General features: G+C 46.8%; 2 protein-coding genes across 2 annotated transcripts; one reads left to right on the top strand and one right to left on the bottom strand.

The window, feature by feature from the left end:
* The first annotated feature begins 534 nt into the window (after positions 1–534).
* Positions 535–10,512, top strand: NEPRO (nucleolus and neural progenitor protein). Its single transcript, XM_065423378.1, has 7 exons — positions 535–596; positions 4,947–5,078; positions 5,452–5,529; positions 7,246–7,598; positions 8,532–8,593; positions 9,176–9,405; positions 10,092–10,512. The coding sequence occupies exons 1-7, from the start codon at positions 550–552 to the stop codon at positions 10,510–10,512; spliced, it is 1,323 nt and encodes a 440-aa protein (XP_065279450.1). The 5' UTR covers positions 535–549.
* A 9,185-nt stretch (positions 10,513–19,697) lies between these two features.
* On the bottom strand, positions 19,698–25,484 carry TAF13 (TATA-box binding protein associated factor 13). The gene is made up of 4 exons (XM_065410227.1): positions 25,408–25,484; positions 23,994–24,072; positions 21,685–21,782; positions 19,698–20,465 (listed from the first exon to the last, which is right to left on the bottom strand). Exons 1-4 carry the CDS (start codon positions 25,432–25,434, stop codon positions 20,295–20,297), a joined length of 375 nt encoding a protein of 124 aa, XP_065266299.1. The 5' UTR covers positions 25,435–25,484; the 3' UTR covers positions 19,698–20,294.
* Between the last annotated feature and the right edge of the window lie 628 nt (positions 25,485–26,112).

Raw genomic sequence — 26,112 nt, forward strand, 5'->3', positions numbered from 1 at the left:
TCTGCAAATTATCCTTGGGAATGAACTGAGTTTTTCAAAGCAGCTTTAAAAAGTGAAGCTAAATATATTTGATAAATATCAATTTAAAAAAATTTGGTGTATTCTATCTAAATATAATAAGTATGCTGCTCATTGCTGTAGCACAACTGAGATTACAACCCAGGTTTTCTGACTTCCTATCTATCCACTTGACACACTGCCTCCTTCTGAAGTCATTTGCATTTTTATTTTTGAAAACTTAATTAAATCCTCAAAATAGCAACATGCAGCCTAGAGGAGTCAGCATTAATCAACAATCTCTTTGCCCCAGTGTAAATTCCTGTCACAATAATTTCATAGAGACATCCCACCACCATTATTCAGATATTTGAATGTATCAATGTACGAGACCTAGAAGGTCCACCTACTGCCCTTGGCAGACCAAGAAGGGGAGATGTTGTCTTATTTAACATATGTCTCTTAGGCTAAAAAACTTGTTTTTCTGAAAATATCCACTCAAGGTGTTTGTTTTCTTTTCAGGTAGAACAATGCTTAAAGCGTTTAAATCAGATGAACTTGATGGGCTCTATTCAAGATCTGGCGGAGTTGTGTCCCAAGTAAGTTGCATGAAACTGTATATCTTACCGCCCATTATCTTGCAACATGATTCATTATCTTAGGCCATGTCTACACTACAAAGTTTGGTTGACACAAGTTATGTTGGCATAAAGCTGCCGTAGATAGTATATTGCTTGTGCATGTGCATACTTGGCTCCTAGCATCGGCTCTGTGCATAAAACTTATCAGGAGTGTTTGTGTTGATGTGCAGTGCACCATGGGTAGGTATCCCAGTGTGCAACCTGCCACTGTCCAGCTCACTGTCTCTTGGGAAGTTTTGACAATGCATGGTGGGGCAGAAATGAGTTATGCAGGGGTGTCTGGGAGCAAGGGCTCAACTTTTCAGCGTGCAACTGTCTGCATCGCAAAATGTCATCTATATCCCATAATTTTCTTGTCTTAAAAAAAAAAAAAAAAATCCCATGAAACTGTACAGCCATCTTCACTGTCCATTATCTCTGACAGAAGCATGGAGTCTGCACAGCTCTGTGCTATTGTCATAAGTGTTGCAAGCACAGGACGGACACATGATCCTCCGGTATTTGCAGAGCCATAAGAAGAACCAAATCAGTGAAGAACATGATGATTTATTGGATGACAGACTGCTGTGGGACATAGTGAGAACCAATTCAAGGTTGCTAGTGCCATTCACAGAGCAGCTGCAGATGGCGAAGAGCCACTTCCGGGCCTGAGAAAGGAGCACTGACTGTTGGGATCTCATTGTAATGCAAGTTCGGGACGATGAGCAATGGCTGCAGAACTTTTGGATGTGAAAGGCCACCTTCCTGGATCTGTGTGCTGAGCTCGCCCCATCCCTCCAGCACAGGGATGAGAGCTGCACTTACAGTGGAGAAGCAAGTGGGGATCGCACTGTGGAAACTTGCAAGGCTGAATTGCCACCAGCCAGTAGGAAATCATTGTGGAGATGGAAAATCCACTGGAGGGGCCGTTGTCATGCAAGCATGCAGGGCCATTAATCATCTCCTGCAACACGGGACCGTGAGACTCAGCAACGTGCAGGGCATAGTGGATGGATTTGCATCAGTGGGATCCCGGACTGCGGTGGAGCAATAGACAGCGCGCATCTCCCTATTTTGGCACCAGAGCGCCTTGCCACAGGGCTACTTTTCAATGGTTATGTGAGCATTGGTGGATCACCAGGGACGCTTCACTAACATCAGTGTTGCCTGGTCATGGAAGGTGCATGACACTTGCATCTTTAAGAACACAGGACTGTTCAGAAAGCCACAAGCAGGCACTTTCTTTCCCGACCGGCGGATTACCATTGGTGATGTTGAAATGCCAGTACTGATCCTGGGGACCCAGCCTACACGTTACTCCTCTGGCTTATGAAGCTGTACACCAGCCACCTCAACAGCAGCAAAGAGAGATTCAACTATCTCCGCAGTCAGGGGCAGAACGACAGTTGAATGTGCTTGTGGTAGATTGAAGGGATGCTGGTATTGCTCACTTAGAAGATTGGATCTCAGTGGGAAAAAAACCATCCCAGCGGTTACAACCGTCTGCTGGGACGTGCATAATATCTGTGAAGCAAAGCGGGCATGTCTGCTGCTGGGGTGGGGTGGGGTGGCTGTCTGCAGAGTCTGAACAGTCAAACACAAAGGCTACTAGAATTGCTCAATGTGGAGCTATGCGGCTCAGGGGGGCTTTGATAGAGCACGATAACAGTAAGCCACAGGAATGTGTTGTGGTGGACTGTGCTCTCCCTGGCCCTGCTGTTTGGGGCCTATTCGGAATTGTGTGGTGGTTGGTGTACATCTATGAATATCACACTGCCAGTGCACCTGTTAATTTTGTGGTGCTTGCTGTACATTTATGATTAATACACTGTAGGTCACTGATCCTCTGAGTTGTTACACTGTACAGTAACAAGTGGGTGCTTTCAGAACTGCTAAATACTCTGCAGCATATATTGTGATCTGATAAAGATGAATTATTTTCCAAATAATAGAATTTTATCCATTAACAAAAAGTGCAAAGAAAAATCTGCAATTTAAAAGCAAATACATTAAAAACTAATGGAACAGAACTTAACTAGGGGGAAAGAACATTCATGGCCACTTTACCTACACATACAGCAACTGTGGCTTTCACAGGTCAGTGTATGTGATGCTCTGGTTGTCCTTAATATCCTGTGATTGGGACAGGGATGCAGCCCAAGATGCCATGTAGAATGTTGGGGGGGGGGGGAGGAGTATAAGGAAGTACTGCAATGGAGTTCCCCATGGATTGCAAAGGGAGACAAGCCTGTGACTGTTGAACCTGTAGGTCCAGAAGAGTCTGCAGCATCTGTGTTTGTTGCCAGAGAAGCCCCATTACGTCCCACATCTCCCTCCCCTTTTCCTGCTGGGACTCCTGGGCCTTTGTCCTGCCTGCTCTTTCCTTCTCCAGGCTGTCTGCAGTGTTCACTCTCCAGGCCCTGTGCTCATGGTTTAATGCAGCACTAGCTTGCAGGATTTCATTGAACATGTCACCCCAAGTCCTCTTCTTTCTCCTCCTTATCTGACTCAGGCGTTCAGTGGATGTGGAGCAGGAACCCCTCAAGGCAGCTACGACACAAAACGCATAGAGGTACCATTGTCAGGATAGTCACAACGGAAAGCGAAAGTTGAGGTTCAGAACTCCCATCCTTTGCTCTCCTAAAGAATTAAACAAGACATGCTCATTGACACATCTGCTTTGGCATGATTGTGCAGGGCGTCACTCACAGCACCAGCCATGGTGAGAGTGGCCCACCAGGGGTGAGGGAAATGAGGAGGGAATTGCTCATTTGCATGAAACTGAGTATAGGGCAACAGCACTGAATACTGGGACCATTTCCCACAGGGGGTGGTGATTTTAGCTGATATCTCACTTCTCAGAGTAACAAAGGCACAGAGAGCACAGCTGCTGCTAGTGTCCCGAAGCTGCCCAGGCCTGTATGCTGCTACCTGTATACTGCAATAGTGCCTGCCAAAGTTATCACTGAGTGGTGTGAGAAAGTGCCCTACCATGGAGGAAGAAATAAGGCTGCCATCCCTAGAAACCTTTGGGAGAGGATTGCAGAGTACCTCCATGAAAGTTTCCTTGAGATCTTTCAGGAGGATTCCAGGGCCATCCCTGTGTACATGAACAAATTGCTCTGAATGCCCCCCCTTGCCTAACTCTACAGAGCAATGAAAAGCAGATAACTACGCTACCTCTCTTTGTTCTACTGCTGCCTCTTCTAGTATGAGTAAACTAATGAAAAGTCGATAGCTGTGCCCTGTTAAGTTGGGGGCACTGTCAGTACATCAATGTAATGGGAAATACAGTTACACTTACCTAAGGTTCCTTCCTCTGCATCGGACTTTCCCATGCTGCCTGGACTGCAGTGGAGTCTTAAACAGGTCCTGATGCTCATCATAGCTGGACCCTTGGTCACTTGTCCCACATCCTACTCCTCTTCCACTTCCTACTCATCCTTGCTGTTCATGCCAGGGGCCTGTGGCTCGGGCTTCTTGGAGGTATCCATTGTGGTGATGGGGTCTCTACCAAGTATGGCATGCAGCTCTTTGTAAAGGTGGCAAGTCTGCAGTTCGGCACCAGATTGACTGTTGGCCTCCATGACCTTCTGATATGCCTGATGTAGTTCCTTCACTTTCATGTGGCACTGCTGCTCGTCCATGTCGTACTCCTTCTGCATCCCCTGTGCAATCTGCTCGTAGATGTCCATATTTCTACAGGTTTCAGAGTAGCAGCCGTGTTAGTCTGTATCCGCAAAAATAGGTTTCTACAGCTAGTCTGTAGCTGTATCTGCACAGCCTCTTCTCCCTACAGGCCCAGGAGATATTAGATCTCATATCTAATCTGAGCTGGAGCAAGTCTGGAGTGTGTAGCTGTCATGTCCAGCTGAGCAGTTGCACACAACAATGGAGAGCTGCTAGGTGCACTCACCAACTGGGACAATCAGGAGGCATTAAAGGGAGGGGGCCTTCCACGCTCTGTGATCCCTAGGCAGTGGAGTTCATAATTGTGACCAGAGCGGTCAGTGTCCGGCATTGTGGGACAGCTGCTGGAAGACTGTTAGGATTAACATAAGTAATGCAGTGTCTGCACTCATGCTGCGTCAATCTTGGTACATCGACCATAGCTCAACGCCACTTGGGGAAGGGGTGTTACTGCGTTGCCATAACAGGGCGCTTACATAGGTGGGAGACGGATTTAAGAATAGACACATGCACAAAGGCACCTAACTTTGTAGTGTAGACCAGGCCTCAGTAAGCATTACCTCCAAGCTGCTAAAAACTTCAGAAGAAAATACAAATGCTAAGTGTAACCACTATCTCCTTACCCTTCTGACAATGTAGGAAAAGTAAATCTGAAAATGCAGGGGAGTGCTTCGTTCCCAGCCAGCCTGTGATAGAAGTGGTGGCGGTGAAGATCTTGGGAGGCTGCAAGCTCTTGCTGCGCTTACTGGAGTGTTGCTGCAAAGCATTTGTGTATCCTTTCTCTTTACAGAATGATTTTCTTAAATATCACTTGCTGCCCTCCCCCATTCAGCTTTATGGTGAAAACAAAACTGGATCTACTGTAGGCTTGTAACTGCTGCTGTACTCAGCCAAGCAATTTTTTTTTTAAATCTATTAAAGAAGCTTCAAGTTGCATGCATCTATTTGTGTTATTAGGTGTGAAACTCATGCTGCTGGCAAGTTTGCCATTGCAGCCCCGAGTAACCCAGTATTTGGGTATCCCTAGCCTAAACAATTGCCAAGGATATTGCTTCTTGAGGTTTTTTTTAAGGAAAGTCTCTTTGCTCACTGAGTTCCATTGTACATTATGTTGTTGTCTAACCTTAATCAGCTTAATTTCCAGCCTGTCTGTTAAGCATCTGTGTTTGGAAGAATACATCCTCTTGAACACTGTGGTTTCGGGATTGTTGAGCAGATTATGGTTTGTACATTTTGAAAACTAATCTTTACTGTTTTTTGACTGTCTTCTTTTCCTTGGGTACTTTCACCAGCAGATGGCATGGTTGTACTCTGGCCTTTCTGGTTAGTGAGTTGTCTGTCACCAGAATAGGGTGGTGTAGCACTAGTCGGTGCCACCTTCCTTCCCTCTTGACCTGTCAGTTTCGGGTGCGACAAACAAGCTGTGTTCTCTTACTGGATATCCTGTAGGATGCTGTAGTTAGTAGATGTGAAGTGTACATACTTGGCACTTAGCAAATTTCTCTAACATTAACTATACCACAGTCAGGGTGGTTGGAATTATTATTATTAATACAGAGTATTACCATGACACTAATTTAACCATAAATTCCTTTATTAAATCCGAAGGCCAAATGATATTTATACAGCTGCTCCAAACGGGTCTTAAATGCCTAAGCAATAACCACACCCATATAGTAAGATGCAGTTATAAGTATGGATTGGATACTTAAAACAGGACTAGACCTGGGGTGCTCAAACCCATGTTGACTGGTTCCAGCTGGACAGGGCAGGTATTCGGAGTGAACCCTCAGCCTGTTATACCTTTGTTATCAGACCCTACGTGACTGAAAATGTCTTTTTGATTGAACCAGTTTGAACCACTCTTGGTAACTAGGTTGTCTTCTTTAAGGACTTTTCCTCGTATCTTGTCAGTTACCTTCCAGGTCCAGTTTTTCCAATTTATCCCTCTTCCTTCAAGGCTTTCCCACAACTGCTAACAGGACCTGCACTTTACATGAACTGCAAAGCATATATTTTCTTTAGCTAAGTTCATTTCACCCTATATATACACGGTGTCAATTTGCCACAACATTTTCCAGTAACCAATCTGACCTGCCTCATGCTGAAAATGAAATGGATAGAATGGAGTCAGTCCTCAATGCTCCCGATTCTTTCAGTGAAATCATTGTTCTAGTCTCTTCACATCATTGCAAGTGTGCAACTAGACTGCAAAAATGTAGACCCTCTTGCATGGCATAGCTCCATGTATAATAAATTGTATAAGTGCTGTTTGGAACAGGAAATTTTTTTCCAGTTTCCATTGAAAAGGAAAGTCTCTAATATCAAATAAGTAGGCCCAACTGCATTGAATCGATGCAAAATGGTTTGGTGCATGAAAGAATTCCCATTAAATGGGCTTGGCTGGATGTTACTTGGGAACCTGCTAATTCCCAGGGTTTATGGAAGATCCACTAGATCTAGTGCTAGGGAAGAAAAGGTTTCTGGAGGGTGGGTATTGGATGGAGACTTAGAGTGGAGCAAGTCTTGTCCTGTTGCTCCGTGCTTAGGGTTGCCAACCCTCCAGGACTGTCCTGGAGTCTCCAGGAGTTAAAGATGAATCTTTTAATTAAAGATTATATCCTGATGAAACCTCCAGGAATAGGTTCAACCAAAATTGGTAACCCTCCCTTAGGCCAGAATCCAGCATTGAGGAAGCCGTTTACATTGGGCGGTTATGCTATTTGTAGGGAAGAACCAGTTTCGAAACACAGGCAAGGGAAGGTGGTTGGAGAGCATGAAGTCAGATCCAGAAGTGTGGGGGGGAGGGGGGAAAGGGACTTCTTTAGGAGAAAAGGGGAGGAAGAGGCAGTTACGGGATTAGTGTACTTGCTTAGTGAATACAAGTTAAACAGCTTGTGTCTGCAGCTGGCTCATGCCCATGTGTTTATCTTCCCAGGATTCTTTATAGGTGTGTATTACAAAGCCTCATTTCTTTATATGGGGTGTTGTCTGGGTTGCTGCAGGAGGTGTCCAGGACCCAGCAGATGCCTTATATTAAGGAGTTTACCTTCCCTTCTGAAATCGCTGAGTTTCTGGGACCCCTTTATTTGGAGATTAAACAAAGACCTAAAGTACTTGCAACAAAAAAGGCAACTGGATGGCTGAACAAACTGTTTGCAGGGCCTGCAGTAGCATCCAGGTGCAGTAAAGAGAGAGGCCTGGCAGCTCCCACAAGGTGCAGCAAGATGACCAACATCCAGCGCCCCACTGACATTGGGAAGCCGGTTCTTGTGAAGAGAGCAAACACAGGTAAAGAGTTCTGAGGTAGTATGGTTGGTGGGGAGGCCCATGTTAGCAACGTGCCCCTAATCCTTAGGTTCTACCTGCATAAAATGGAGTAAATCCTGTGGCTCAGGGATACCACAGGTCCCAGCATTAAATGCTTCATCTTAAGCTTCTCTGGGCCAGGTACATGCTGGGGTCTCTAACAGAAGAGTGGTAAGAAGGTGTGCTTTGGCCTACCCTTGTCTTTCACGTCAGCTTCTGAAATGTAAAGCTTTGCAGTTTTGTTACTGTTTTTCTGGAAATGTGTGAAGACTTTTTTTGGGGTGGGGTCGGGGGGGAGGGAGAGTGTTAAGTAATGCTTTGCACTTCCATGGTGCAGTACAGTACAGGATCTCAAAACCCTTTACAAAGATGAACAATTTAAGCCTCTCAGCATGTCTATAAGGTAGGCAGCTCATTCTGATCATTCCTCCTCCCCATTTTTAAATGAGGTGACAGTGAAGCTAAGTAAACTGGCCAAGTCCCATACAGCAGAACCTAGATCCTCTGATTCCTAGTTCTGTCCTTTAACCACTAAACCTCCCTTCCAGGAGGGGTGATGGCAGAAACCAAAAGCATCGAAGTGCATGAATGGCTTTCTTTATCCACCTAATTTTTCTGGGTTGCTTTCTGTGAATCTCGCCATCCATTTTGTTCCTTGCATCTAGCTGGCTGAGATGCATCTTGCATCTGGATCCTTTGCTCACCCCTCTTTGCGTTGCCAGCTGGCAACGCTGAACCCTGGTGTGAGCCAATTGTTAGTAAGAAGCTTATGACCCGATGTCTCCTGTATGGCTGTGCAGCAGACTGAAGGGCTGAGCTGGGGTGAAATTGTGCAGTTAAAGAAACAACTCTTACCAAAACGAACCAACTCTTCCCATTTTTAAGCGACAGTCTTTTCTTTCTCTCCCTCTCCAGGGAAGCAGTTGGGATTTGACATCAAGACCTTATGTAGGCAACTTAAACCCAGAATCCAAGAGGTTTGTATGGCTTTCTTTCTCTCCCTCTCCAGGGAAGCAGTTGGGATTTGACATCAAGACCTTATGTAGGCAACTTAAACCCAGAATCCAAGAGGTTTGTATGGCTTAAATTAACACACGTTGTATCTTTTAAAGAGGACATCAGGGCTCCAAAGGCTTTTTCTGTATGTTTGTGATTAGAAAATATTCTCTCCCCTTTGCGCTGCCTGTCCCTGGTACTTTGAAGCTAGTGGCTTCCAGGGCTCTTTCTCTGGCTTACCTTATCTTAGCTCCTCAGACTGACATGGAGGCTTTGTGTAGACAATGTAGTTTTATCCTTTGCTTGCAGATCTGAGTGCTTTACAAATGTGGGTATCCGTCTCCATTTCACAGTTGGTGCTAGAGATGGGAATTGAGACTTAAGTTCATGAAAACTGCAGTTCTTCCTCTTAACAACCAGTCCACTGCCTCCTGGTGCAGTAAATTATGTTTCTTTAACATTAAGCATCTGAGCTTCTCTCCTGTTGAGGATCAGTTGGACACTGATTTTTTTATTTTATTTATTTATTTAAACACTAATTTCTTCCTTCATCTTTATTTCAGGAAGTAGACTTCAGGCTAACGCTTTCTGAAGCAAAAGCAGTGAGATCCCCGCATGCCAAATCCCTTGTGTTGCGGTTTAGAGAAGCCGGCTCTTTTGGAGAACTGTCTGAAGCACTCAGAACGGCCATTCTCTACTGCAAAAGCAAAAAGCTCAAGTCGGAAGCTTTCTTTCTGGGAACCAAACTTTTGAAAAGCAAACGGCTGCACCATGTGGAGGCTCAGGGCTGCAGGCAGGTGTAATTTAACATGGATTTGGGGTTTTCAGGGACAACACTCTGCGGTTCTTCAATATATCTTACTATTTAGGTCTTACCTATGTGGGAAAGTTGCATTGGTATTACCGAAGTGTTGAATTAAAACTAATGTAGCTAGGCTAGTACAAAACCTTGTGTGGAGGCTGTGGTTCTGGTATGAGTGGGGTTTTTGGCTTATCGTAAATCAATTAAGAACAGGTTTAAGATGACAGAAATAAGCTATTCTTAAACCAAAGTAAGAGTCCACCAGTGTGCAGTTGCTTAATTAAATCAATTTAATGAAACGGCTGCAAGTTCCTGTGTAGAAAAGCCCTTGGAATGTTCACAGATCTAGAAATGCATGTGAGGGGAGGTGTATTACTCTATGAATGCATTATTCTGTTCACTCATCTGCAGTGAGGCTTTTTTAAATGAGTGAATGAATACTTTCTACACTGCAGTAAGATGTAAGGGTGGGTGAATACTCTTTCTACCTGGGATGGTGATTTTTTGCAAGCCTGGGCTTATGATTTCCAAGATGCTTTCTATACCTCTGGGTTGTGAGGGAAGAAGGGAAATGTCCAAGTCTCCCAAAGCTGAGGTTTGAATTTTGCCAGAGCAGAAACCATTCCCCCCCCCCCCCCCCCACTGAATTGCTTTGTTTTTTCCCCTTCACCTTAAAGCTTACAGAAAAAACTGGGCTGTGTTAAAGCATCTATCTGCAAATACCTTCTCTCTGGCTTGCAAAAGGCACATTGGCCAAAGCAGTACCGCAGAGCAAGTTCCTGGCAGCAAAGGAAGATCAAACTGTCCAGAAGGTCAAAATCTGTCTCAAAGAAGACTCCAGAGTTTGTTCAACAAAACACTTCCAGCCTTTTGGAAGACAGTATGCCTGGTGCTGCGTCCCTCTATCCTTCTTGGCAGTGTGAGCATTCACTTCACCTAAGAAAAGCAGGAGACTGTAGCGCTACCAAGCATGTTGGAGAACAAGACAAAGTGGGGACCTCTGAACCTGTGGCGTTGGAAAGAAACCCTGGGCCTACAGTGAAAGGGACTAGTGAGAACGATGATATTGATGACATTTTTGCAGCAATGGGTGTATAACACTGGTGCGATGATGTGGGGGTGAGTCACTGTAGTACAGAGGTCCCCCCAAACTGTGGGGCACACCCCCCAAGGGTAGGTGTGGAGGAACATTTGGGGGGGCATAGTGGTGCCCAAGCCAGCCTCCATGGGGAGTGGGGAAAAGAGCGCCACCCAACCCCGCTCCAATCCCTCTGCTTTGGCCCCATGCGCAGCCTCAGCTCTGCACCTGTCCCGCTCCAAGCCTTGGCCCCACCCCAAACCTCGGCCCCTGGCTATAGCTCTGTTCCCAACCCTGGCTGGAGACCCGCACCCAGTTGCACCCCTGTTACCTGTGTCTGTCTCTCCACCCACCCTGGGAGCTACAGCCCTGCTCCTGGCCAAGAGTGGGGGGGGAGGAGTGCACAGAGAAGTGTAACTGTGAAAAGTTTGGGGACCACTGCTGTAGAACTCCACAGTCTAGCTTTTTATAACTGCCTAAAGAAAACTATTAGAAACATTGTTAAAGTGTTAGTCTCTGTAATCCACATACTTAATTTCCCCACAATAATTGGGGGGTAGTGAGGCTGCACTACAGAGAAGATAGTGGTCCTACTAAATGTTTCTTTGTAAAATGTTTATTTTAGAGGAGATATCTCAGATGGACAGTTCAATAAATTGTCATGGGTGAGAGGGCCTTGCTAAGGGAACAGTGGTTTATTTGGGCGTTTTTCATCTCTTCATAAAGAAAAGCACAATGGCTCTAGTCCTACTGTATGATGATGAGAGACCTGTGTTATAAGTGCTGCAATCACAGAATGTAGTATAAAACACCCTGTTAGAAACCAACGAGAGGACAAGACTCCTCTAGCATGTGGAAAGAGCTGGGCCATCTGCTTCTGGCTATCAAAGGAACCCCTCCCTTGCCCTGAGTGAAAATTTAAAATACTTTCTATGTATTTGTTTTTCAAACAAGCCAAGACAATATATATTATGTCACCCCTTTAATATTTGCTGCTCATACAGAAGCCAAAATGTCTTTGTATTGTCATGATCCTAGAGCCTGGACAGCAGTCTTTGTCGTTCTGATGCCTGAAGTGTATGGGAGCACATAAGCTAGGTCCTACAGTGTTGCCTTCAGCCAATGGTTGGTGGTACATCAACTCATCTAGATATTTGCCTAGTTTTTAACAGGCTGCATAAAAAGCACTAGCAAAGTCAGTACAAACTAACATTTTATACAGAACTTTATACTGCTGTGTATACTATACACTGAAATGTAAGCACAATATTTATATTTGATTTTCTAATTATATGATGAGAAAATAAGCAATTTTTCAGTAAGTGTGCTGTGACAGTTTTTTGTATTTTTGTCTGATTTTGTAATCAAGTAGTTTAAGTGAGGTGAAACTTGAGGGTACTCAAGACAAATCAAACTCCTGAAAGGGGTTCAGCAGTCTAGAAAGGTTGACAGCCACTGCTTTAACCTATCCAAACTCTAGTGCTTGGCCAGATCTGAAATGTAGATCATGCAGTGAGCATACATTCCTGCTGGTGCTGTGAAGTTTAAGCCCCACCTGTAGGAGTGATCCACACAGTAAGTCTAGTGGTCAGGGCTGGAGGCACAATCTAGAACAGGGGTAGGCAACCTATGGCATGCGTGCTGAAGGCAGCACGCAAACTGATTTTCAGTGGCACTCACACTACCTGGGTCCTGGCTACCGGTCCGGGGAGCTCTGCATTTTAACTTAATTTTAAGTGAAGCTTCTTAAACATTTTAAAAACCTTATTTACTTTACACACAACAATAGTTTTGTTATATATTATAGACTTGTAGAAAGAGACCTTCTAAAAACATTACAATGTATTACTGGCACGCGAAACCTTAAATTAGAGTGAATAAATGAAGACTCGGCCCACCACTTCTGAAAGGTTGCCAACCCCTGATCTAGAATAAGTGTCTCAGCAGTTAGGGTTCCATTGATAACCCCAGTTCTGAAAGATGCTTGCCTATTTGAAGTGCTGATTCTGTGCATAAAACAGCTCAGAGTAGGGGGAGAGGTGAGCTGATGCTTCAGCTTGCACGCAATGTAGCTGAGGCTACTTTAAGGGAAGCAGCCAACCAAAATCACTGAAGTAATCTAACTGTAGCATTACAAGATTAAAAATAAGTGTTCTGCCTTCATCCCTCAGAGGACATAAACCCACTTCCTTGGAGTTATTACACTGCCAAATACAGGTAGAGATAAGCTTTTCAGTAACACATTCTATAACTCACTGCTGGACTGAGCCTAGCCAGAAGCAGCTTTAACCCCAGAAGGCTACTTTCTGGGAAAGAGAAGTCACTGAAAATAAGGATGGAGAATACATGAGCTGACCTGTGGTTTGTCTAGTCTAGTAGCCTCTCTCTACCAGGGACCAGCACCAACTGCTTCAGAGGAAGGTGCAAGAATAATAGCACCAATCAGGTATGAAATATTTAACTTCACTGCTGCCCAGGAGCTCCAAGTTTTGCATTTATTTGTATGTACAAATACATACAAAGCCATGGTCCATACTGAGAAGAACTTAGTTTATGGTCCTCCTTCTATAGCACTGCTGTACAGCAGTAATCTTATTGAATTCAATGGGACTACTGTTCATAGTTACATGTGTATTCCTAGGACCAGCCCTTAAGTGCCAGAGAAGAGGGAAGGATGCAATCTCATTTTCAAGTTTGTTTTTTGTTTAATTACTTTCTCTGGTTGGTTTCCTGTAGGCATCACAGCAGAGTAAGAACTGAGGAGGAGGGGGTGACCTGGTACAGCAGTTCCCATGATGCCACTGAAATCTTGCCTTTATCACAATGCCCCAGTGATCAGCTTTCACCTAGAAGAATACTGGGGTTGTATGGAATACTCTCCTATTATACAGCACCTACTACAATGGGCTGCTGGTCCACAACTGGAGCTGCTAGGCACTATAATACACAAAATAATCTAGGTGCCATTCCTCCTTAAAACCAATCTTTACAATAGTGTCCACAAGAAAGATAGAAGGTGGGGGGAACTTTGCTCTTCCATCCTCTGGGCTACCTTTAGGTATCCTACCTCACTTCTCCTGTAAACACTTCAGCATAGACACATTGTATATTTTACATTTTATACAGCACCACACCCAGTGGTGGTAAGTATTCAAATTAAGTCACATTACAGTAAATCTAAAGACTGATGATGATTGGGAAGGGGGAAGAGTCATGCATATCTTTGTTCTATAGATTTCTATTTAATGATACCTGGCTTTCAGAGTAACTACTCAACTCCTGAACCATGCATAAAGGTTTCCCCTCCACAAGTTTTGTGATCTTGTTTTCTTTGCATACAAATAAAATTTCTACAAAAGTCCTGTAGGCTGTTATTTACAAGGTTAAATGCTAGGTTCAGGCAATAGGCTTGAGTAGTCCTGCAGCGTAATACAGCAGGCCAATCTTAGAAGTCGTCTATTTCTTAGGCCTGGTCTACACTAGGCGTTTATGTCGAATTTAGCGCCGTTACATCGAATTAACCCTGCACCCGTCCACACCACGAGGCTATTTAGTTCGACATAGAGGTCTCTTAAATTAGACTTCTGTACTCCTCCCCAACGAGGGGAGTAGCGCTAAATTCGACATGGCCATATCGAATTAGGCTTGGTGTGGATGGAAATCGACGCTAATAGCTCCGGGAGCTATCCCACAGTGCACCACTCTGTTGACGCTCTGGACAGCAGTCCGAGCTCGGATGCTCTGACCAGCCACACAGGAAAAGCCCCGGGAAAATTTGAATTCCTTTTCCTGTCTGGGCAGTTTGAATCTCATTTCCTGTTTGGACATCGTGGCGAGCTCAGCAGCACTGGCAACGATGCAGAGCTCTCCAGCAGAGATGGCTGTGCAATCCCAGAATAGAAAGAGGGCCCCAGCATGGACTGATCGGGAAGTCTTGGATCTGATCGCTGTGTGGGGCGATGAGTCCGTGCTTTCCGAGCTGCGCTCCAAAAGACGGAACGCAAAGATCTATGAGAAGATCTCCAAAGCCATGGCAGAGAGAGGATACAGCCGGGATGCAACGCAGTGCCGCGTGAAAATCAAGGAGCTGAGACAAGGCTACCAGAAGACCAAAGAGGCAAACGGACGATCCGGATCCCAGCCCCAGACATCCCGTTTCTACGAGGCACTGCATTCCATCCTAGGTGCGGCCGCCACCACTACCCCACCACTGACTGTGGACTCTGAGGATGGGATATTGTCCACGGCCGCTTCCTCGGACATGGTAGCGGACGGGGAAGATGAGGAAGGAGATGAGGAGGACGAGGCAGTCGACAGCGCTTACCAAGCTGATTTCCCCGACAGCCAGGAGCTCTTCATCACCCTTACAGAGATCCCCTACCAACCCTCCCCAGCATGTAACCCGGACACAGATTCAGGGGAAGGATCAAGCGGTAAGTGCTTTAAACATCTAAACATTTATTTTTTACAAAACTGGAATAATAAGAATAAGAACAATGTGTGCTTCATGATTTCTTTACCCTGGGCACTTAAGTAATCAGTTCCAACTATTTAAAAAAAATCAAACAGTGTCCGGTTGTGCATGATTCTGCTGCCCAAGCTGCTCCACTCTTTAGTCCCTGCCACTGCAGCTATATGAAAATCCGGTCTATATGTCCGGGGATAGAGCAATAATCCTCCACTGACATCTCAACGAAGCTCTCCTGCAGGTAACGGGAAAGCCTGTTCATCAGGTTCCTGGGGAGAGCGGCCTTACTGGGTCCTCCGAAGTAGGAGACGTTCCCGCGCCAGGAGACAAGCAAGTACTCCGGTATCATTGCCTTGCACAGCATGGCGGCATAGGGCCCTGGTCTTTGCAGGCTTTCTCGAAGCATCCTTTCCTTCTCGGTGTCCGAGATCCTCATGATAGTTATGTCGCTCATGATGACCTGCTTTGAATTAGGTAGGGGACTGTTAGTATTGGGACTGCTTGCAAGTTCCTTTACAGAACTGTAACCGCTGGTTTGCAGCCATGCGGTGGATGCGGGAGAGAGGCAGCATACAGGGATCTTTCCCTGGGACATCCGCGAGGGGGTGGGATAGGGCCAGAGTTCATGCTTGGCCGATTGCTGGCAGCAGAGACTGGCATTGCTTTCAATGTGAAAGGAGGCCAGTGGTACTACTAAAGTTTTAAGCAGCCACAAGTCTACGGCTTACCATCTTTGCCTGCTACAGAGATTACGGTGTCCTGCCACGCTTCCAAGATCTGCAGTGCAAAACCCCAGGCACTGAAGGCGAGGTCCAAAAATTCGACCTTGTCCTGAGTGCGCATGTGAAAGGTGCGGTGCATGGTCTTGTTCACAGAGAAAGACTATGTTCTTTGTTCACAACTACATTTATGTTTCGGAGGAATTCACTACCTTTTCCTCATTCCCACAGCCACATCTGCGACTGTCTCCCAACCCAGCCTGGCATCACACTCCCAGAGGCTAACGCACATTAGGCGGAGGAAGAAGAAGACGAGAGAGGACATGTTCTCAGAACTAATGGGCTGCTCCCGAGCCCAGGCAGCACAGCAGAACCATTGGAGGGAGAATTTGTCCCAAATGCACTGGACACACATGGACCGTGAGGAGAGGTGGCGGCAGGAAGACCAGCAGGCGACTCAAACGCTGCTTGGACTTCTGAGGGAGCAAACAGACACGCTCCGGCGCCTTGTTGATGTTCTGCAGGAACGGAGGCAGGAGGACAGAGCCCCGCTGCAGTCTATAAGTAACCGCCCTCCCCCGCCACCAAGTCCCATACCCCCCTCGCCCAAAGTCCAAAGAAGGAGGGGCGGCAGAGTCAGTGAAAACTCTCACTCGACCCCTGCAGACTGCTCAAGCACCAGAAGGCTGTCATTCCCCAAAATTTGAAAAGTCCTTTCCTGCCCGCCTCACCCAAGCCCCCGTCCAAGTTTCACCCCCCACTGTCATGTGTGGTTGTTAATAAAAAACATGTTTCTGTTCATTAGTGTTTCAATCATGTTCTTTTGTGGGACAGTCTATCTGAAGGGGGGGAAGGGGCTTGGTAATTGGACAGGACAGTCACCTTTAGCAGGGTACACAGGCGGGGGCAGGTCCAGCAGCAGGGCACACACACAGTGCAGTGAGTAGTTACCCTGGTCAGTCTGGGAGGTGGTTTTCATGTTCTGTGCGTGGGGTGGTGGGTTGCTCTGTGACTTTGTGGCGGGGGAGGGCAGTTACAGATCTTATGCAGCGGTCCTTGTCCTGGATCACAGAGCCACGCAGCAGGGGATCTGTAACCCTCCTCCCCCTGCCATAAAGTCACATAGCCCCCACATACACGCAGTCCCGCTCAGGAGGGCTGGCAGGCTCCGTTGAAACAACCAGTCCACCACTGCGAATCCTGTCATTCCTGGAGTTTAGAAGCATCATTTGCATCAGTACACTACACCCGCTCCCCACCACAGTCTGCGTTCCAGGTTTAAAACATTCCCGCGAAAACAGTACTAAAGACAACGGTGTTCATTAACAAAATAAAACTGATTTTATTTTTTTGGAAGGGGGTGGAGGGGGTCTGTAACTGGAGAGGATAGTCAACAGTAACTGGGTAAAGAAACAGGGGCAGGTTCAGCTTCTCTGTACAGAAACTTAAAAGTCACTGGTTACCCTGCTGACTGTGGAACCTAGCTGTCAAAGCCTCCCGGATGCACAGCGCGTCCCGCTGTGCTCTTCTAATTGCCCGGCTGTCTGGCTGGGCGTAATCAGATGCCAGGCTATTTGCCTCAACCTCCCACCCCGCCATAAAGGTCTCCCCCTTGCTCTCACACAGATTGTGGAGCACACAGCAAGCTGCTATAACAATGGGGATATTGGTTTCGCTGAGATCACAGCGAGTCAGTAAACTTCTCCATCTCCCCTTGAGACGGCCAAAAGCACACTCCACAACCATTCTGCACTTGCTCAGCCGGTAGTTGAACAGTTCTTTTTCAGTGTCCAGGGCGCCAGTATAGGGCTTCATGAGCCAGGGCATTAGCGGGTAGGCTGGGTCCCCAAGGATCACTGTAGGCATCTCCACATCCCCAAGACTTATTTTGTGGTCCGGGAAGTAAATACCTTCCTGCAGCCGTCTAAACAGACCAGAGTTCCTGAAGACGCGAGCGTCGTGAACCTTGCCCGGCCATCCGACGATGTTTGTAAAACGTCCCCGATGGTCCACCAGTGCTTGCAGCACCATTGAAAAGTAGCCCTTTCTGTTAATGTACTGGCTGGCCTGGTGGTCCGGTCCCAGGATAGGGATGTGAGTTCCATCTATAGCCCCACCGCAGTTTGGGAATCCCATCGCGGCGAAGCCATCTATGATGACCTCCACGTTTCCCAGGGTCACTACCTTGGAGAGCAGTACCTTAACGATTGCGTTGGCTACTTGCATGACAACAACCCCCACGGTAGATTTGCCCACGCCAAACTGGTTCGCGACAGACCGGTAGCTGTCCGGCGTTGCAAGCTTCCAGAGGGCTATGGCCACTCGCTTCTGGACAGTCAGGGCTGCTCGCATCCGGGTGTCATTGCGCTTCAGGGCAGGGGACAGCAACTCACAAAGTTCCATGAAAGTCCCCTTCCGCATGCGAAAGTTTCGCAGCCACTGGGATTCATCCCAGACCTGCAGCACTATGCGGTCCCACCAGTCCGTGCTTGTTTCCCGTGCCCAGAATCGCCATTCCACAACATCCACATGACCCATTGTCACCGTGATGTCCTCGGCGCTGGGTCCCGTGCTTTGTGACAGGTCTGTGCCACTCTCAGACTTCAGGCCCTCACCGCCGTTCCGTAGCCTCCTCGCCTGGTTTATCTGCATCTGCCTCTGGGAAAGGTGGATGATAAGCTGCGAGGCGTTGACAACGGCCACAACTGCAGCGATGGTCGCAGCGGGATCCATGCTCGCAGTGCTGTGGCGTCCGCGCTGTCACTGACCAGAAAAGTGCGCGAACTGATTTCCCGCCGGCGCTTTCAGGGAGGGAGGGAGGGCGGTAGTGACGGACGGATGACGACAATTACCCAAAAGCACCCTCTACCCTTTTTTTTTTACCCAGAAGGCATTGGCAGCTCGACCCAGAATTCCAATGGGCAGCGGGAACTGTGGGATAGCTGCCCACAGTGCACCGCTTCCAATGTCGACGCTTTCCCCGTTAGTGTGGACTCACAAAGTTGAATTACTGTCCTTAGTGTGGACACACACGTTCGACTTTGCAATATCGATTCCACAAATTCGATTTAAGAGAAATCGAACTACCCTCGTAGTGTAGACATACCCTTAGTGGTTTGATTGCTGGGAGAATTTCAGGGGGAAGCCATGTAGTAGTCTATAATTCACCCTTTTAACACCTTTCTTTTAGAAGATTCAATAGCACTTACAAGCTATCAATATACAAATCACAAATGTTGTCACTAGTGGGTTAGAGCAGTGGTTCTCAACCAGGAGTCCAGGAGGTATGCAGAGGTCTTCCAGGGGCTACAAAAACTCATCATCTAGAGATATTTGCCTAATTTTACAATCAGCTACATAAAAAGCACTAGTGAAATCAGTACAAACTTACTTCTGTTTATGGTCTTCTGCAGGAGACCCACTCAAACTAAAATATATGGAACGATTTGTGTCTTAAGGATGAAAGGTAAGGCAACTGGTGGAATTTAAACCTAGATTTGAAAGACACTAGTGTAATGTTTCAAACATTAAACCAGCTGTGAAATACCACAACAGCTGCATCTTCCAGCAGTACAAAACTATTCAATTAAAATTATTTCTGACTGAACAGAATCATTAAGCTTTATCTATTATGCCAGAAAGAAACTGGAACCTGCTGTTTATTCATCCCTGGCTGCCTCCTTCTCTTGGTTAATAGATGCCTGAAAACCCAGTCTTGTCTTTCTATAATAGTTCTTTCCATATAATGTATTAGAGTGCAGTTAAATCTAGGGAAGGTGAGCCTAGAGTCACAGCTAACTGAAGCTAAATCTAAAAAGTCAGCATCCTCACTAATATCTGGCAGCGCACACAAAAAAAGCAAAGCCATTTATATGAAAACATTCATATATATATTAGATTAAGACCACATTGTGGGCCTAAGACTACTGGACATGCAAATAAATTCTTGTTCCTTATGTGGAAATATTCTCACGTGCCTGAATATATTTAACATTGCAGACTCAAAGCAAGAGGAGTGAACTGTTGAAACATTTTATTGTTCATAAATACCCCCTTATAAAGAGAAGACACAGAAAAGCAAAAAAGTTTCAATACCTGGGCTAACTACACTGTATAAACCTCTCCAAACACAATGATGTTCAGGCACTAACTTTTCAATTATTCCTTTGAAATCCACCTAAGGTGGATCAGATGAAGGGTATCTGAATCGAATGAGAACTGTGCACATTTGCCAAGCATCTGTTTTCATTTAGCTTTCAAGTCATCTGGTACATAGCTCAAAACAAGAGTTGCTACAAACAAGCATGAACTTCTAGAGCACTTCTAGTTTGAACTCCCCCGCCTTTTCTTAAAATAGCATAAAAGAGCATTAAAAATATACAAAACATTAAGATACATTTACAGGCTTGTCTGGCAATTCTAACCAGTAAATGCAGCTTTAGACACACCAGCACTGAGATCCATCAAAAAAAACAACCCCCCCCCCCCCCCGCCACACACACCCACAAACCCAAAGCAGTAAGGGTTAATTTCTCAGTATTGAACAAAAAATGCTCAAAAAATGTATAGGGATAACATGTAACCATGTTTACCATCTCTGCACAATACAAAAGCATCAAGATCCATAGTTTGCTTCGTCAAAAGCCTTCCTGGCTCGTTTCAGTTCTTCATTCATAGTCAACAGGTCTTTTACTCTAGCAAACTTCCGTGGGTCCTTGCGGATCAAAAAGACAATATCCTCAACCTGTACACGACCCTGCCGTCCAATTGACATTGCCTTGTGTGTCTGTTTAAAAAAAAAAAATGTAAATGATTTCACAAATTTATTCTCCCTTTTCCCTCTTGTAAGTTACCTTACACACTATTTTTAAATGGTACCCTTGCACTTTAGTTCTAACAAGCTAGGCTTTGCACTTTTGAAGAGGAAACCAATAGTTTCAGAGATTGAAAGTCACCATCCTAGCTAAACTATGGTGAGGAAAGCCTTTCTAGGTGGTCCATGAACTACCTTTCACACTAGTAAAAACCAGTCTTTTAAGCAGCAATGTTTCCTATCAGTTATTTACTATTTGCAATACCATAGCAGCTATGAGCAAGGTTCATGGACCAGGATCTATTGTGCCAGTCAGTATGCACCCCACTCCAAAACTCAAATAAATAAAATCTGGAAATCTTATTTCCTGGCAACTCACATATAAGCGCTTCGTTTTAAGGTGCTTTGTCATAAAAAAGTCACAAACATAATATATAAAATTCACAAGCCAAGCCTATGTCTGCACCCTGCACAGCTGCTTTGTGCCTTCAGAGTGAGTGAGTGAGTGTGGTGAATTGTTGTCTAACTTGCTGATGACACCAAAATCAGAGTAGCAGCAAGTGCACCGGAGGACAGGCCTAACCTGCAAAATGATGTACAGAGACGAGTACTGGGAGTTGCATTTAGTGAGAAGAAATTAGATAGTACGGTATATAAGACTCCTGTACCCCAGGAGGAGGAAACACACAGCTCTGTTAAAAAATGGAGTTCATGAATCCCTGGCTAAGGGCAACAAGGCAAATCTTCTCTAACAATAGAAATGGGATCCAATGTCCACACAGCATGCAGGGCATTTTTTCCCCCCTTTAAAAGTATCATCTAAAAATGCTATACCCACTGTTGAATGCAAGAGATTATCAACCTTGGAAGGATGAAGGGTTAGTGACTGCTGGGATGCAAATCAGATGTTTAATCAGCCAGTTATTGGAATAGTTTAAGACCTTTATTAATAGTTGAAACTTCTGTAATTTTTTTTTTTTTTTTTAAATTTTTAGATCTTTTTAGGGAAAAATAAAAAGAAGCCTACTTTTAGCATCTTTAGAAAACTAACCCATTCCCTTCCACTGATAATCTTTTTTAGAAAGGGCTTTCCTAACCGCTGTTCAACTAAGTTATTTGTTTTTAAATGCACTGCTCTCTCTAGCCATTACAGTCCAGAAACAAATTAAGCAGATTTCTTAATAGAACCTACCATCTCTGTGATGAACTCTATCACCAGGTCTTCAAGAATATCCACTGACTCTGTGTAGGGATTCTGGTCATCTCCAAACCCATACATCATACATCTTACTGGGGAAACAGAAAACATGGAATGACTGAAAGAGCTCCCTTGTTCCAGCTATGCAGCACACTTAGTACATGCACTAAGTACTTGGTCCTGCTAGTGAAGGCAGGGGGCTGGACTCGATGACCTTTCAAGGTCCCTTCCAGTTCTAGGAGATGGGATATCTCCATTAATTTAAGTTCTTCAAACAAACTCAAGTCTACAAGTCTGTGCAAGCCAAACATGATATAATTGTGGTAAGAATGGCATGCAGATGCCATGTGGATGGAACTATATAGGTAGATAACAATTAGGGATGTAAATATCGGTTTAAAAAGTTAACCGGTTAAACAATTACAATTATATGGTTTAACTGTAAAAAGCAACAGAGAGTCCTGTGGCACCTTTAAGACTAACAGATGTATTGGAGCATAAGCTTTCGTGGGTGAATGCCCACTTCGTCAGACGCATGTAATGGAAATTTCCAGAGGCAGGTATAAATATGCAGGCAAGAATCAGTCTGGAGATAATGAGGTTAGTTCAATCAGGGGAGGGTGAGGCCCTCTGCTAGCAGTTGAGGTGTGAACACCAAGGAAGGAGAAACTGCTTTTGTAGTTGGCTAGCCATTCAAAGTCTTTGTTTAATCCTGATCAGTTATCTCCAGACTGATTCCTGCATGCATATTTATACCTGCCTCTGGAAATTTCCATTACGTGCGTCTGACGAAGTGGGTATTCACCCACAAAAGCTTATGCTCCAATACATTTGTTAGTCTTAAAGGTGCCACAGAACTCTCTGTTGCTTTTTTACAGATCCAGACTAACACGGCTACCCCTCTGATACTTGACATGGTTTAACTGGTTAACTGAGGTCGCTGCTATGGCCGGCTGGGCCCAGCCTGGCCTAATGGTTAAAGTTGGTTAATCGGTAAGCCTAATGCTTACCCGTTAACTGGTTAAACTTTTACATCCCTAACAACAATGGATTGTCAACAGAAACCATATTAGTAACAACCATTTGAAATCCACACAGTACATGTAGTACTACCGGAACTATGCTTGAAAGCAAACTCTAGGATCAGGATACTGGATTAGATGGACCTGGGTCTCATCTAGGATGGCTGTTTCTATGTGTCCCAAGAACAGTGATGAAAGTGATTTGTAGTTAAAGTGCTTTCTGAACAGGTTCAAAGGGCTTCATTTTTCAGCTAACAATGATTTTCATCATCGTAGATCAGTCACCAGGACTTAACATTAGGTGCCTGTCTCCAAAGTGAACGTGTTGAGGGATCGTATTCCTTGTGGTATGCTATGGGTCAGTGGTCCCCAACGCAGTGCCATGGCGCCCGCCGGGGTATTTATGTGCACCCGCCTAGTGCCCAGCAGGGGAGAGAAGCCGCAGTCCCGCGCCTGACTGGGACAGAGAACTCAGGCTGCGGGCGCGGTGTTCTCTGTTCCCGGCAGGGATGGGGCCCGCCTAGTGCCCAGCAGAGGAGAGAAGCTGCAGCCCCGCGCCTGCGGGGACAGAGAACTCCGGGGCTGCAGGCGCTGGTGTTCTCGGTCCCAGGCAGGCGCGGGGCCGCGGCTTAAGCCGTAGAGAAGCCGTGGCCCCGCGCCTGCCGGGGACAGAGAACTCCGGGGCTGCAGGCGCCAGTGTTCTCTGTCCCCGGCAGGCGCGGGGCCCGCCTAGCACCCAGCAGGGGAGAGAAGCCAGGGCCCCGCGCCTGACGGGGGACAGAGTACTCCAGGGCTGCGGGCGCCAGTGTTCTCTGTCCTCGCGGCTTCTCTCTGGATTCATATATTATGTAATATTAAATATGATGTTTTTCATATTATTTAATGTACAAATACAAAATAAGCCTTGAAAAATTGTTGGTGCCCACCACACTCTTCTGAAAACATGAATGTGCTACTGGCAACAAAAAGGTTGGGGACCACTGCTATGGGTGCTGGGACTACACAATCCAAATTGTGAACCTTTAATTAGGCAGCAATACAGCCTGTTGCCTTCTTCACAGTTCCACTGAGACGTATTACAAGTTCCATAACAAGACTCCCACAGAGATCTGGGGCCTGTCACCTTGACTGGCTTATTTTGATTTACAGCTACATCCTCATTTAACAGACTATAATCCCCAGAGGAGTGAAGGATGCCCTGGTATGCTGCAAATGCAGCTCTCAGAGAGCCTAAGGTCGGGGTCCTTACTGACCCAGACATAGACAGACATGTCAACTCACACTCTTTGGAGAACAGCCTCTTCCTCTTGCCCGGCCCACCATCTGGGCCTCCTCCGGCTTCCTCAGTGTCCTCTTCAAACTAGGGTGAGGCAGACACCAGAGAGGGAAATCAGACACAGCAGCATAGCAGACAGGCCCAGGTGGTGTCATAGCCCGAGCCCCTTCCCTCTGCCCCCGCACAAGGATCTCCCAAGCCACCCCACATCCACAGAGCCCCGAGCCATCCCAGTATTACAGTGTGGGGTTTATGTCTGTCTAATTATGAATTCCATTTGAGCATGTGAACTATTTGTACTTAAGATCTGAAGAAGAGCCCTATGAAACTCGAAAGCTTGTCTCTTTCACCAAGAGAAGCTGGTCCAAGAACCAGTGTTGCCAACTCATAATTGTGTCACAACTCTCATCAGAAGGATTGTTTTCCTTAAAGCCGCAGCTCCTGGAGTCAAGTGGATGTGTGATGATTTCCACCTTCATTCTTAAAGAAAAAATAAAGTTTCTAGCCCTTGTGGCTATGGAGAAAGCCTCAAAATATGACCCCAGTGCACCCTAAAGGCTCAAAAAGCAGAAGGCAAATAAAGAATACCAAATCTAGTATTTTTACATAATCTCATGATTTTAAAGCCAATCTCAGGATTTTTGGTGAGCGTGACCCATGATTTTTGAACATTTGGAGTTGGCAATATAGATTTACCTCAGCCACCTTGTCTCTCAATCTCTGTACTCATAACAGTCAGCCTGGAAAGGAGCTTCTAGTTCGTGGCAGAAAACAGACTATGTCAAAAGGTATCAGAGGTGCTGGAACTAGGGGTGTGGCTGCACACCCCAGGTTTGAAGTAGTTCTCATCATACCCAGGATTTACAGTTTGGTTCAATGTCTCTCAACACCCCCCACTATACACATTGTTCCAGCTCCCTGCTCAGGAGCCCAACCCGGGCAGGGCAATGGGGGCGACCTGCTACGCCAGCGTCTTGTCACATTGTGTGTGTGTGTGTGTGTCAGTGTGTATGCGGGGGGGGGGGGGTACGAGCTGGAGAGTGGGGGCAGCAGCCAGTACAGGGAAGCAGCAGGAAAAGGCCCCAAGTTGGTTTCCAGACAGAGAAATGCTCCCGGCGCTGCTGCAGACGGTCTCTCCGTGTCCCCGCCAGACGCGGCAGCAGCAGCGGGGGCGGAGGGAGCCAGTCTCCCTGCGGGGCCCGAGGAAACCCCAGCGCCGCGGTGCGGGGCTGAGCCCGGGCGAAGGGGACCCTGGCCCCGCCTGTGACTCCCCTGCAGCCCGGGGGGGGGGAGATTTCAGAAGCTCCTCGGCCCCAGCCAGCGGCCCCCGGGAGCTCACAGGCTTTAAGGCCAGACCACGGTGATCCCCGAAGTCATTGCCCCGACACCGGGTCCCCCAGACCTAGCAGCTTCACTCACCGGCGGGTCCTCCTCCTCGTCCGCCATAGTCACCGCGGCACCTCACTGCCTCTCCCAGTCCCGCCTCTGTCTGGGCTGTGGGCGGCGCCATCTTGTTGTACGGCACCAGGCCCAGCCCCGCCCCCTCCCTGCTCGCGCTGCCCGCTCTGGCCAGACCCGCCCCGCGCCCAGGTGCGTTCGCCTCGCTGCTGCTCCTGCCTGAGGCGGGCGGGGAAGGAACCGGGCGCCCTGCGGGGCGGGGAGCCCAGGCTGCCGGGCCCCTCCACTCTCCGTGCGGGGGGAAGGCCCCATCGCCCTATTGCCTTGGTGTGTTCAGCAGTGGGGGAGGGGAGCGCAACCCTGCCCGCCGCGCTGGGGCCCCTGCAGTGTATGGTGCCCAGAGGCTGGAGGGGATAAATACCCAGCTACACAGATCCCCTCTAGTCACAGCCCCCCCCAACACGCAGCCGTTCTCGGGAGGGGAGAGATTCTGCCATGGACACCAGCAGCTCTAGGGAGGGACCCGCCCCGCTCAGGGGCTCCCCCGGGTGCAGCCCTTCACGGATTAGATACCCCGGAGCTTTTCTTCTGCTCTTTAACGGGGGAGGGGAACATGGAGACCAAACTCTTAACGCGGCCCCTTGACTGCACTGAGGCGATTGCAGGAGCGCTGGCTCCTGTCCCATCCTGGGCTGGGGGCTGAGCGCTACCGCGAGACACCTGCCC

The sequence above is a fragment of the Emys orbicularis genome, chromosome 1, assembly GCF_028017835.1.
Source record: "Emys orbicularis isolate rEmyOrb1 chromosome 1, rEmyOrb1.hap1, whole genome shotgun sequence".
Classification (NCBI taxonomy): domain Eukaryota; kingdom Metazoa; phylum Chordata; order Testudines; family Emydidae; genus Emys; species Emys orbicularis.